Source organism: Tripterygium wilfordii, chromosome 18 (assembly GCF_013401445.1).
Source record: "Tripterygium wilfordii isolate XIE 37 chromosome 18, ASM1340144v1, whole genome shotgun sequence".
Classification (NCBI taxonomy): Eukaryota; Viridiplantae; Streptophyta; class Magnoliopsida; order Celastrales; family Celastraceae; genus Tripterygium; species Tripterygium wilfordii.
In genome coordinates, this window is record NC_052249.1 from 2,887,431 (window position 1) to 2,901,126 (window position 13,696).

The 13,696-nt window shown below is 35.0% G+C and overlaps 4 protein-coding genes across 6 annotated transcripts; 3 read left to right on the top strand and 1 right to left on the bottom strand.

Annotated features, from left to right (window-relative positions):
- Nucleotides 1-1,483: 1,483 nt before the first annotated feature.
- Nucleotides 1,484-4,606, top strand: LOC119984792 ((+)-neomenthol dehydrogenase-like). Of its 2 annotated transcripts, none has more exons than XM_038828906.1 (5): nucleotides 1,484-1,693; nucleotides 1,799-2,045; nucleotides 3,203-3,265; nucleotides 3,622-3,798; nucleotides 3,918-4,606. In XM_038828906.1, coding segments are annotated over exons 1-5 (867 nt in total). In that variant the 5' UTR covers nucleotides 1,484-1,691; the 3' UTR covers nucleotides 4,296-4,606. The 2 variants fall into 2 exon arrangements, with proteins under 2 accessions (XP_038684834.1, XP_038684833.1); XM_038828905.1 differs by having other exon boundaries at nucleotides 1,485-1,672; nucleotides 3,918-4,556.
- A 2,240-nt stretch (nucleotides 4,607-6,846) lies between these two features.
- Nucleotides 6,847-8,246, top strand: LOC119984791 ((+)-neomenthol dehydrogenase-like). 2 transcript variants are annotated; one of them, XM_038828904.1, is made up of 3 exons: nucleotides 6,847-6,975; nucleotides 7,063-7,540; nucleotides 7,626-8,246. In XM_038828904.1, exons 1-3 carry the CDS (start codon nucleotides 6,959-6,961, stop codon nucleotides 8,001-8,003), a joined length of 873 nt encoding a protein of 290 aa, XP_038684832.1. In that variant the 5' UTR covers nucleotides 6,847-6,958; the 3' UTR covers nucleotides 8,004-8,246. The 2 variants fall into 2 exon arrangements, with proteins under 2 accessions (XP_038684832.1, XP_038684831.1); XM_038828903.1 differs by lacking the exon at nucleotides 6,847-6,975 and having other exon boundaries at nucleotides 7,031-7,540.
- A 102-nt stretch (nucleotides 8,247-8,348) lies between these two features.
- LOC119984800 (putative ripening-related protein 1) lies at nucleotides 8,349-9,003 on the bottom strand. Its single transcript, XM_038828915.1, has one exon. It carries the CDS (start codon nucleotides 9,001-9,003, stop codon nucleotides 8,434-8,436), a length of 570 nt encoding a protein of 189 aa, XP_038684843.1. The 3' UTR covers nucleotides 8,349-8,433.
- Nucleotides 9,004-12,300: 3,297 nt separating this feature from the next.
- LOC119983386 (MDIS1-interacting receptor like kinase 2-like) lies at nucleotides 12,301-13,317 on the top strand. The gene is made up of 3 exons (XM_038827071.1): nucleotides 12,301-12,846; nucleotides 12,908-13,184; nucleotides 13,265-13,317. Exons 1-3 carry the CDS (start codon nucleotides 12,301-12,303, stop codon nucleotides 13,315-13,317), a joined length of 876 nt encoding a protein of 291 aa, XP_038682999.1.
- Nucleotides 13,318-13,696: the final 379 nt, after the last annotated feature.

Genomic DNA, 13,696 nt, shown 5'->3' on the forward strand with positions numbered 1-13,696 from the left:
CCTTCAATAATCTTTGGGGTCCTATTCCAAACAACAAAGTATTTCAAAGTTTTCCAGCCGAAGCATTCCAAGGAAACCAAGGATTGTGTGGCAATGTGAATGGATTGCAACCATGTCAATTGCCACACAAGGAAAATGGACATGCTCCAACAAAGAGCCATAAGATTGTGTTTATAGTTGTGTTTCCTCTCTTAGGAGTACTTGCTATATCCTTTGTAATAATTCTTGTGTTTCATAATTTCCAAAGACGAAGGAAGGGCGACCCTAAGAACAACGAGCAATCAATTATATTATCCATGTTTGATAGCACAGTGAAATTTCAAGACATCATGGAAGCAACCAACAACTTTGATGCCATGTATTGCATTGGGGAAGGGGGTCATGGAACTGTCTATAAAGCTGATCTTCGGTCAGGTGATATTGTAGCTGTCAAGAGATTCCACTGTTTACTTGACAGTAGCAATTCAGTAGATCAAAAGGAGTTTTTCAACGAGGTCAAGGCCTTAACAGAGATAAGGCATAGGAACATTGTGAAACTCTGGCTTTTGCACACATTCAAAATACACATTCTTAGTTTATGCTTATCTTCAGAGAGGTAGTCTGGCTAAAATTCTAAGCAACGACAAGGAAGCGAAAGAATTGGATTGGTCTAAGAGAGCGAATGTCATCAAAGGTGTCTCTCACGCCTTGTCTTACATGCACCACCATTTACCATCGCCAATCATTCATCGAGACATATCAAGCAAAAATATTTTGCTAGATTTGGAATATGAAGCTCATGTTTCAGACTTTGGTACCGCTAAACTTCTCAAGCAAGACTCGTCTAATTGGTCAAAACTAGCTGGAACACATGGATACATTGCACCAGGTAAATTAATTAACATCCTTTTGTTACATCGAATATTTACATGTATAGAATCATATTCATCATCTTGTTTTAATCTGCAGAGCTTGCTTACACAATGAAGGTGACTGAAAAGTGTGACGTATATAGCTTTTGAGTGTTGGCAATAGAAGTTCTCAAAGGGAGTCATCCAGGCGATATTATGTCAAATGCATCATCTTCATCTGCTGCTCTCCAAGTTAAACTTAATGATTTGTTAGACCAGCGCCTTTCATCTCCATGGTTCAAGGTTCTTGATAAACTAAACCGCATCATGGAGGTGGCCGTTTCATGCTTAGATGTGAATCCACAATGTAGGCCGATCATGCAACTCGTTTCTAAGTTATTGTCCGACTGAATATTTGGAAGGTCATCATGGCTCGTGAAAGGTTTGTTTTACTTCTATTTAGTATTTTTTAAGTCACGTATTGCTAGTTTCCATAGTGTTAATGATTTTTCTTTCTTGTATGATAAAAGTCATGGGTTGTTGTATTCGTACAAGTTACTTTCATTATTTAATGACACATCTAAATGCCTAACAATTTATTAATAGTGTCCTTATCGTATGAGATTGCAATTGTGAATTGCTAAAACAGTGAAGAATAAACAGTAAAAGGAACTTGGTCCAAAGGCAAAATAAAAAAATTACAGGCTTTTGGTCGCCGCTTTGGTTTTATATATGAAAGTTGGTTTGGAATTCGTGTGTTTTATCGTCTTAGATCTCTGTGCCCCTGAATTTTCAAGTTAGAAGTCCTCAGTGCTCTTAACTTCCATGGCTACATCAACAAAGTAGTACTTTTCTTCTCACATGTTGGCTGTTGCCTCTGCCAATTTAATTTTTTTCTTCCCACAACAACATGACTCTACCCTTTTATTCACTTGATTTGGCGATTTCTGATAAATTTGTCTCTTCAGGTATGCAGTTGTCACTGGTTCAAACAAAGGGATTGGATTTGAAACAGTAAGGCAGTTGGCTTCCAATGGGATTACAGTGGTGTTAACAGCGAGAGATGAAAAGAGGGGTCTTGAAGCTCTTGATAAACTCAAGCAGTATGCTCTGCCTGGGATTGTGGTCTTTCATCAGCTTGATGTGGCGGACCCTGCTAGCATTGCTTCCCTTGCTGATTTCGTCAAGACCCACTTCGGAAAACTTGATATTCTGGTGTGCTTTCACATACTTCCCTCAATATTATTTTTTTTCTCGCCTATCGTTTGATAAGCTTATACCTTTGCTGCAGCCGTAGAAGTCTTAATTTTCTATTTATGGGGAAGAAAATTTGAAGTTCCTCCTAGTGATTTCATTAGAAAAGCATTACGATTGAGTTTACAGTCCCTTTCCAGAGATCCCAAGTTGAGAAAGACGGAAGAGTATTAAGATTCATTAGTTTAATAGTGTGTTTCTATCTTGCTCCCTAGTCCCTGTGGTGTTTCTTTGAGATTTGCATTATCATACTTTGAAGTCTTGATCTCTAGACATTTTCATAGATCTTTAACTTTAGGTCCTTGTTAGAGTAGTCTATGTATGCCACTTGAGAGCTTCTCAGAGTAATCATGACGTTCCTGCAGTTTTGCTTATCTGAATCACTGTGTTTACTCGACACACACATAGGTAGGTCTCCAAGATGATAAAAATGCTATATTCACTGGGCTATTGCATTCAAGAATCCTTCCCAAACCCCCAACTGCCCCCTTGGCTGACAGTTCGAACAGTCAACCGGAACATGTCCTCTAGAGCTGCCACCACTAATTTCAAGAGAGTAGTTGTTTCTTGTGTTGAGTTGAGTTCTTAAATTAAATTCTTGTTGAAAGTTCTTTGAAAGGTAAGCAATTTGCTTGTATTTCAAGATCACGGACTAATTGCTCAACCTTATGAAATTTGTGGTAAGGTGATGGAGACCCAATAAGTATGCTGGGCCCGCTACGAAAAGACTAGCCTATTAATCCATCAACCTTGTAAGATCATCCATTCTAACTATCCTGCCTGATGTGTGATTGCAACATAAGGGTCTCTCTTATCGTTCTAACAAACTAATCAAAATTAATTGAAAGCAAAAGACTGAGCAGTGAACCGGTTTCTAGACCTTTGAAAAATTCATTAGCACTAGGTGTAACTGTTACGTAAATAACTCATGGATCGTCTCATAATTATGTTTGTCAATTTCAAATTACCTCTAACTAGAACCCATAGGTGAATCTTCGAGATTTTAATATTAATCTGGTTTGTGACTCTGAAATGTGAAACTAGCATATCTATATTCATATTGGATATATTTTTTTTTGTTTTTCCTTTCTCTTGGTTTTGATTAAAGTGATGTGCAGGTGAACAATGCCGGAGTTGGTGGAGGCATAATTAATGAAGAGGCTTTGAGGACAACACCAAAGGTGAGTTTTCAAAACAATGGAATTGTGCGCTTTAATCATACTTGTTGGCATTGGAGGCAACTAGTTATATAGCGCTATTAAATGTGCTTCTGCTCATGCTTTGGATTTTAGCTCCGTTGTTTTTTTGGGTCGACTTTGATTTGTATGGCTTTTAGAGACTACGCAGCAGCTTAGATGATACTTTGAGTATATTTGAACTCATGGATTGTTGTGTGGTTCTTGCAATTGGGATTTGACTGGTGAGAAATTGCATGAAACCTGTTCACTCCCTTCATTTATTTTCTACTGTTAATATGAAAAGTACTTTGTATTGCTATGAAGGATAATAATTAATAAGTCTCTTCTAATCTATCCAGGTAGGTGGCCAAATAAACTGGAGAGTTATCGTGAGTCAAAATTATGAATTGGCTGAAGAATGCCTGAAAATAAATTATTACGGTGCTAGAAGAATGACCGAAGCATTCATTCCCCTGCTTGAGCTTTCTGATTCACCGAGGATCGTCAATGTTTCTTCCTCCATGGGGATGCTGAAGGTAGATAATTTTCCAACCTCTTTGTCCCCTAACTTGAAATAAACCATCAATCGTTGAAAAACTATGTTTTCTGATTTGACATTGCTTTTGGTTAAGTTGAGCTTTTGATTTCGTATCAGGGTATACCAAATGAATGGGCTAGAGGAGTGCTAAGTGATACTGGAAACCTGACTGAAGAAAGAGTTGATGAGGTACTGAATCAGTATTTGAAAGATATTACAGAAGGTTCAGAAGAAACGAAAGGCTGGCCTACTTTTATGTCTGCGTATGTTCTATCGAAAGCAGCACTGAATGCGTACACAAGGATCGTGGCCAAGAAGTGCCCTACATTCTGCGCCAATAGCGTCTGCCCTGGCTATGTGAAAACAGATATCAACAAGAACAACGGTATCTTACCTGTTGAAGAAGGGGCAGAGAGTCCCGTGAGGTTGGCATTGTTGCCAAATGGCAGTCCTTCTGGTCTCTTCTTCGTTCGGAAGGAAGAGTCTGCATTTTGAGTGTGTCGGGTTTATTTAAACTAAGACAGATTAAACTTGAAAGCGATTTATTTCCTTCAAGTTGTCATGAATAAGGCCTCAAATCCCACCCGTATGTCATGTATCAGGTTTGTGACAGATTTTACAGTCAAGTGATGCATATGGTTAGTGATTTTAATCTTGCACAATGCGCGACGGATTTATATATCCTGTGATGATGAATGTAGAGACAGTGAACAAAACAATGCTTAGTAACAGCAAGTTTTAATGGATCTTTTAGCAGTCAATTCAGGCTTCTGTTTGTCCTGAAAGTATGATATCCTTATGAGGAATTTTGCAATCCTGTTTGAGTGGATCTTATTTTATTAGCCAAACGGAGTCTGAAAGAGTCATTATATATATTATAGTCAATCCTGTCATGCTCAGCATGTACTACTTTTTCCTCATTATATTAACGGTCATACATTATCATTGATGGATCACGGTTGTGGAAGTGGAATCATTCAAGATGGAATAATAATGAATTTGATTTTCAAAATTGGCATGCAAACATGTGGCTTATGGTTTTAATGGTTACGTTATAGATACACAATTTAAATGTCACAAAGTTCAAATTTCAGAAACAGTCTCTCTGCATATTGTGCAGAGGAACACTATGAACATCTTGCATGTCTCCTGATTTTGCCACGGAAGTTAAAATTGTAAGTTAGACATCTACGAATCATAAATGAAATACAAAGATCCACTTTGATGGTTTGAAATTTCACAACTTTCTTCATGAACGAATTTTTCACATTTGTGTCCAATTTGTAGCAAAACTTCGTCTTTTTTAATCCTTTTATTACAAAAGTATTACGGAAGCTAAACTAGTAAGTTAGATATCTAAAAGCAATAAATAGAGTATAACGGTTCATTTTTTATGGTTTGTAATTACTCAACTCTCTCCATGGATTTTTTTTTCCTTTTTTGTCCAATATCGAATAAAATTTGGTCTTTTGGCATGTTATTGTTACAAAACATTCTATAAAAACTAAACTTAGGATGTTAGCCATTTAAGAATAATAAATAGAGTATAATGATCCTGTTGGAACTTTGTTTGAGAGTTGTCACCAAAAAAAAAGACAAGTGAACAAAATTTATGATAGATTCTTGATCTATATGGAACTTATTATAGTCAATTATACACAGCTTCAATCGTAGAAAATTTCAAAATTGAAAGAATTGATAAATAAAAGTATTCTTAGAAACAAAGAAAACAAATAGTAGCATATATATAAATTCTTTGTGGGCCGACTATATTGATTCAGGCTCACTGACACTCATAACAAAGGTCAAGGTCAAAGGTTATATCCACTTATACTTGGTCAAGTCCATTAATCTTTAAAATCTTAGAAATTTTATTTATTAAGCTTAATTTCTTAAAAAGACAATAATATAAATTTCTCTCTTGTATGGATTTTAATACGTGGCACAAGGACAACGAGTAATATAAGCATAAGCATAGTTATAAAGAAGTTGTCATTACCAACGAGAGAGGTGGTTTGATTAATAATAATTGAATTAGACGTATCTGTACCTAAGATTCTATAACAATGAAAAACACATTTCTCAACGGTATTTTATTTTTTAAAAAAATTTCATTAGTAGACCACACGAATATTTTGCCGTTTTGCAGAAGTGTTTAAAACATGCAAAATGAAAAACCCAAAAATGATAATGTCAAAACCAAGAATAGTCGAAAACATAGAAATCAACATATTATATTCCTTAATCATTTGTGTTTGTTGGTCAAAACCACAGAAAGCAACGTCGGAATGTTGCATCCCGAATGATAACCCGCATTGGAATTGTTACATCCTTATATATATGAGCAATGTTACAGATCTTCGATTTATTATCTCCCATTTTATCCATAATTGTATGTGGTATATGTGATAATCATTAATTATAAATACATATGTATCATCACTTAACATCCAATACTTCACAAGTAAAATGAGGGTTATAAATTAGAGATCTCAAACATTTTTCGTTATATATTATGCCAGTGTTTAATTCCCCTGTTATCCCTCTTCTTCCTTTTTTTTCACTTTAAATTTTCATTTAGACTATAATATGAAATAATCAATGAAAATAGTTGAGGGAAAGGAGCCTCTATATATATATATTGAAATATTACTGAAAAATATGCTTTTTATTATAATCAAACCTTGAGAAATGGATAAAATTTCTTAACAAATGGTTATTGTCGGATTATAAACTAAAAGAAGCTTCTATCATAAGGTTTCTTTTTGGGGTAAGTTTATCAATTAACTTATATATATATATATATATATATATATATATATATATATATATATATATATATATATATTTTGCATGTTTTTGGTTAGTGATGGCTGATGGCTCTTGCTAGTCAAAACATACCCGACAAATAAAGGGTCAAAACAAGGGTAATTTTTATTTAATTAATATGTTTATGGTTTGCTAGGGCGGCTTTTTATTATTAATTTTTAAAGTAATGGGTTTTCTTTGGTTGTTCAAAGTTGACGAAATCCAACATGGATGGTTAGCTATATAAACCCAGCAAGCCATGATTGTTTCATCAACCAGCTCTCTCATCATACTTTCTTAACCAAGAAAACAATTCTCTCATTGAACAACTACTTCTCTCAACATCATCAATGGCAGCAGCAACAAAGTATGTGCTAATTATAGTGTCCTAAACATATATATATGTACATATATATATATATATGTATATAAATGTTGATTTTTTTGTGTGCAGGTATGCAGTTGTGACTGGATCAAACAAAGGGATTGGATTTGAGACAGTGAAGCAATTGGCTTCCAATGGCATCACAGTGGTATTAGCAGCAAGAGATGAAAAGAGAGGTCTTGAAGCTGTTCGAAACCTCAATGAGCTTGGTCTCTCTGGCCAAGTCGTTTTTCATCAGCTTAATGTAGCTGACTCTGCTAGCATTGCTTCCTTCGCGGATTTTGTCAAAACCCAGTTCGGAAAACTCGACATCTTAGTAAACAATGCTGGAATGCTTGGTGTTACAATTGACATTGAAGCCATTAGAGCTTCAGGTGGAAAGATAGATCCGAGTCGCGCAATGATTCAAACTTATGAATTAACTGAGTCATGCCTCAAAACAAATTACTACGGACCCAAAACAATGATCGAATCGCTTGCTCCTCTTCTTCAATTATCCGATTCACCGACAATTGTTAATGTCTCCTCCTACTATGGCAAGTTAGAGGTATGAAACAGTGACCTTGATTTTGTCAACTGTCTAGGAAAATTCACTTTTTGCTCACTTGAATAATTTTGTTCTGTTTGGGCAGTATATAACAAATGAATGGGCTAAAGAAGTGTTGGGTGATGGCGATAAACTCACCGAAGAACGATTAGAAGAGGTATTGAGCGAGTTTCGGAAAGATTTCAAAGATGGTACACTTGAAAGCAAAGGCTGGCCTACATTTACAGCTGCATATAAGATGTCAAAAGCAGCTCTCATAGCCTACACAAGGATTGCAGCCAACAAGTATCCGAGTTTCTGCGTCAACAGTGTTTGTCCTGGCTTTGTTAAAACAGATTTTAACCGCAACAAAGGCACACTGACAGTAGAAGAAGGAGCTGAAAGTCTTCTGAAGTTGGCAATGCTGCCTAAAGGAGGTCCTTCTGGTCTCTTCTTCATGAGAGATCAAGTTTCAATCTTCTGATGGATCATATGCTTAATTCGTTTATTTAAACCTACATGCACATAGTCATTTGAAAATTTGTGGTTTCTTTTTCTTTTTCTTTTTTGATTTGGGTACGATGAGCACAATAAGATGTCACATTGCTATTGTGATTATGGATCAATGCGCAATTGATCTCAAAAATGTTTGTCAAACTAGCCAGTGATCCCTTCATTGTTGACATATTCTATGAAGTTTGTTTTTTTGGGTAATAAGACCTTAGTATACCTGATGTTGCATAGTATATTTGTTGTATCAGAGATAGGAAGTATGCATTAGTGATAAATTAATTGAACAGGAGATTACAAGAAGATATCAACAATGACAAAATAAATACAGGTATCATCACAAACGACACACTCAATTAAGAGGCATAGACAGAATAATACATATATAAGCAACCATATGAGAATCAAGCATCAGACCAGGTAATATCTAGGCCACCCCACTGGCCATGAGGTACTCCCAAAGCTTTCCACACAGCCTTTGAGGCATCAACAATGTTGTTAGGACACGGAGGCTGATAGTCATGATCTCCATCACATCCCATGGTTGAGTCACACTCATCCACCACCATAGCCACCACGCTGCGCCCGTTGGCGCTGATAGTGATGTTGTGAAGGCACCTGCCTTTGTTATTGAACCATCCAGTTGACAATGCAACAACTGGTGTGTCGTCGGAGTGGTATTGGTTGTCACACTCAGATGGGCCGCCACCATCTCCACCTTTCTGAAAGCTGTTGAGAGTGAGGTAGGCCTTTGTATTGCCAGAAACTGGCGGCGAGCATTTGTAAGTAGGGTAGAATTTGCCTTGTTTGCAGCAGTCAGAGTCATTCTCTGTGTTGCATTGTCCTGGAGGAGGCTTCTTTCCCTTAATTTTGCCACTTGGGCTACATTGCAGAGCTTCAATGTCCAAACATGATGTCCAGATCAGAATGACAAAAAGAAAAGCGCTTGACTTGAAGGAAACAGTACTCTTCATTATGTTCCTCTCTCTCTCTATCTCTATCTCTCTCACTTGTGTATTGATTTTGTGGTGAGTGCTTGATGCAAGGGACATGTCATATATATATATATATATATATATATATATATATTAGATCTACTTGGTTATCAGCTTACACATATTCTTGACAAATACACAAAACAACATTCAAAACATTATTGTCTCCGCGAAATAAGAAACAAGGCACGCAACGTCTCAGCGACGAAAATTATTTCATTGACATCTAAGCAAAATCTGCATCCCTGTTTTTGTTGGCAGATAAGGGTCATAATCTTGTTCTCCTTTGTTGCTATATATGACACAAATGGAAGACAACAATCTTGTCTAGTTGTGTCATATATTCATGGATAAATTCTGTAAAAAGATGGATAAATAAGGGTCATAATCTTGTTCAGTTTTTCTTTGAGGAGTAATATAGTATTCTGAAATTGGACCATTGCTTTGTTGAAACACCAAAGATGGAAGACAATATTTTGTCTACTTGTGACATTTATTCATGCAGAATTTTGTCTGTATCCATTAAATAATAAGTCTATGTGATCCACTAATATGGCTTAGTGCTCTAATGAAGTATATTTCTCCTGTCTTGACTCGGGGCTTGTGAATTGATTAACATTTCAGTACATTGATTAGCATGTCAATGGAGATCATATGCAGCAGCTCGAACTAGGGGTGGCAAAAAATAAGATCGGTTCCGAGTCGGTTTTGGGTTGGACAATAATATGTGTTTACGAAATATTTATATGTCTAGACCTTAATCCGGATTGATTTAAATCCGGACAAATAAATAGGATAATAACTTAATTCGGGTTAGATTTCAGACAAATAAATCAAACAAGATTTCTTTGTTTTGACCTGAACTTGGTTTTGAAAACGGACAAAAAAAAATTTCTTTGGATCTAGATTTAAGAAATATGACATACATCCAAACTTGATTTAATATAGGTAGGACAAATTCAATCATCCGGACTGGACAGAATTTTGCTATCCCTAGCTTGAACCATCAAGGCATCAACTAGTTAGTTATCCTTCTCGATGATGAATATTTCTTCTAGCTCCTAAACTCTATTTTTTTTTTCTAAGTCTATATGAATTTTCTGCCAACAAAATTGACTGAAACAAGTGGAATTAGAGATAAAAACAAAATGAAGGCTTTTCATATGACCATAAAATCAGATCTCTTGCAACAATTTTTAGATTCTGCTGTCCTCCACATATCTCATTCTCAAAATTGAAACTAAGACTACAAAGTCATCTAATACTAACCTTTGAAAATTAGTTATGTAATATGAGGATGTTTCATCCAACATCTCTATATACTAAGACTACCATAATTGTGGGTCTTTTGAGGGTCATATTTAGGGAGTCTCAATCATTATTAATTCTTGCCCAAAAGTGTATATATATAATTATATATCTATGTATATATTAGAAATAATTAAATATACATGTAATCTATATCTTGAAGGTAGACATATATGTACATATATATATATATATATATATATACCTATTGAAGTGTATAAGAAAATATATTTTTTCAATATTAAAATAAATATTTATATAAATGTATTTCAAATATTGAATTTATTGAAAGACGTTAATTTATCAAATGTACATAAATGAAAAATGACCAAACATATTAAATTTATTAAAATTGATTATTGTACAGATGCTTCATTAAGACATTTCTTCTAACACTTTGTGAAGAATAAATAATAGTTACACTTTATACCCTATACGACGTCCCTTCCAACGACTATTGCAAAATATGCATTAGTACATTTGTTTTCTATATTATTGTGAGTATTATGACATACGAAATTATTTTAAATATTTCTTTGATAATTTATATGTCGAATTGGTTCAATCCCAATCCAATTCTAGTTTAACCACGAACTGGTAAATTTTTTGGTTTGAAGACTAATCCCATTTTTACAACATTGCATAGAAGATGAGATGATAAAAGTCAAAAATCTCGAACTTGTAAACTTTAAACTCAGTATTCAAAGTCTACAAAGGCAACGGGATAGAACCAGTGATACACAAAAGCAAATCAAACAGCGAATAGAAGTGATAGGGATCCCAGTAAATAGGATCTCAATTATCTCAGTAATCCATTATGTCCATTGATTGAAGTGCATCAGGTTTGGTGACTGGAATCCCTAACATTTTTAAACAGTGAAATGACAGAAATTGACATTAAATCGGACAAAAATTAGAAAACCTTTCATCTTAAAAAAGATTAAAATTTATTTTAATCTTCTTTAAGATTCGCATCAATCCCAATATTCAAAGGGAATTGAAATTGATGGATTGTCCTTTCTCTACATTTTAAATTTAAAAAATAAATAAGATATAATTATAATGACAGCCCAATAACACTAAATAGTCTATGATTATTACACATTCTACCTAATAATTATAATTTTGTTTTTGTGTATTCATCGTCAAAGGGGTGGGGAATTATTTATACATCTTGATTAGGCCCATTAGGAGTGATTCTGATCCCCAAGAATTATTTATACATCTTGATTATTTTAGTCTTGAATGTTGATGTTTTCCTTGCATCTATCCTTTTTGATTCATGATAATGATTAATGAGTGTCCTTAGGTCACTAGATAAGGATGAAAAAATTACATTGCAATTGAAAAAGATATACATTTAAAGTTAAAAAATAGGTGAGATAGTGTTCATCACACATATATGTCATACTATGATATGCTGTAGTCGATCCTTAACAAATGCCCTTGGACACCCGTTATCAATACCCTTATATTATAATGACACTAACCAATCAATTATAAGATTACGACATAATACCACTATAGTAATTGTTTGAATAATAAATAGCTAAACTACAACCTCTTTTTTTTTAATAAATAAGAAGGTGGGTGATTTGAATAATCATAGCTTTCTAGGCTCTTGATTCATGAGACTAAATAGTTTATTAAATACAAAGAAATTGACCCATACAACGCAAATGACGTTTAAAACTTTTCCAACTTTTTTTAGTACTAATAACTTTGCCTGGACAAAAGACCAAAACCTTTAAAAGATTCTGTATTTAGGACAAAGAGTGCGAGCGGTTTAAGTTAGGTGACAGTTTGGGAGCCCTGTTGAATCTGCATTACTTGAATTTGAGCTGCAACAAATTCAACCAAAGAATTCCAATTCAAATTGGCGAATTAGTTCACCTTTCTCAACTTGATTTGAGTCATAACTTGCTTATCGGAGAAATACCAGCACAATTCACTAAGTTGCAAGACCTGATGATCCTAAATCTCTCCTTCAATAATCTTTGGGGTCCTATTCCAAACAGCAAAGTATTTCAAAGTTTTCCAGCCGAAGCATTCCAAGGAAACCAAGGATTGTGTGGCAATGTGAATGGATTGCAACCATGTCAATTGCCACACAAGGAAGATGGACATACTCCAACAAAGAGCCATAAGATTGTGCTTATAGTTGTGTTTCCTCTCTTAGGAGTACTTGGTATATCCTTTGTAATAATTCTTGTGTTTCATAATTTCCAAAGACGAAGGAAGGGCGACCCTAAGAACAACGAGCAATCAATTATATTATCCATGTTGGATAGCACAGTGAAATTTGAAAACATCATGGAAGCAACCAACAACTTTGATGCCATGTATTGCATTGGGGAAGGGGGTCATGGAACTATCTATAAAGCTGATCTTCCGTCAGGTGATTTTGTAGCTGTCAAGAGATTCCACTGTTTACTTGACAGTAGCAATTCAGTAGATCAAAAGGAGTTTTTCAACGAGGTCAAGGCCTTAACAGAGATAAGGCATAAGAACATTGTGAAACTCTGGCTTTTGCACACATTCAAAATACACATTCTTAGTTTATGCTTATCTTCAGAGAGGTAGTCTGGCTAAAATTCTAAGCAACGACAAGGAAGCGAAAGAATTGGATTGGTCTAAGAGAGTGAATGTCATCAAAGGTGTCTCTCACGCCTTGTCTTACATGCACCACGATTTACCATCGCCAATCATTCATCGAGACATATCAAGCAAAAATATTTTGCTAGATTTGGAATATGAAGCTCATGTTTCAGACTTTGGCACCGCTAAACTTCTCAAGCAAGACTCGTCTAATTGGTCAAAAGTAGCTGGAACACATGGATACATTGCACCAAGTAAATTAATTAACATCCTTTTGTTACATCGAATATTTACATGTATAGAATCATATTCACCATCTTTTTTTAATCTGCAGAGCTTGCTTACACAATGAAGGTGACTGAAAAGTGTGACGTATATAGATTTTGAGTGTTGGCAATAGAAGTTCTCAAAGGGAGTCATCCAGGCGATATTATGTCAAATGCATCATCTTCATCTGCTGCTCTCCAAGTTAAACTTAATGATTTGTTAGACCAGCGCCTTTCATCTCCATGGTTCAAGGTTCTTGATAAACTAAACCGCATCATGGAGGTGGCCGTTTCATGCTTAGATGTGAATCCACAATGTAAGCCGATCATGCAACTCGTTTCTAAGTTATTGTCCGACTGAATATTTGGAAGGTCATCATGGCTCGTGAAAGGTTTGTTTTACTTCTATTTAGTGTTTTCTAAGTCACGTATTGCTAGTTTCCATAGTGTTAATGATTTTTCTTTCTTGTATGATAAAAGTCATGGGTTGTTATATTCGT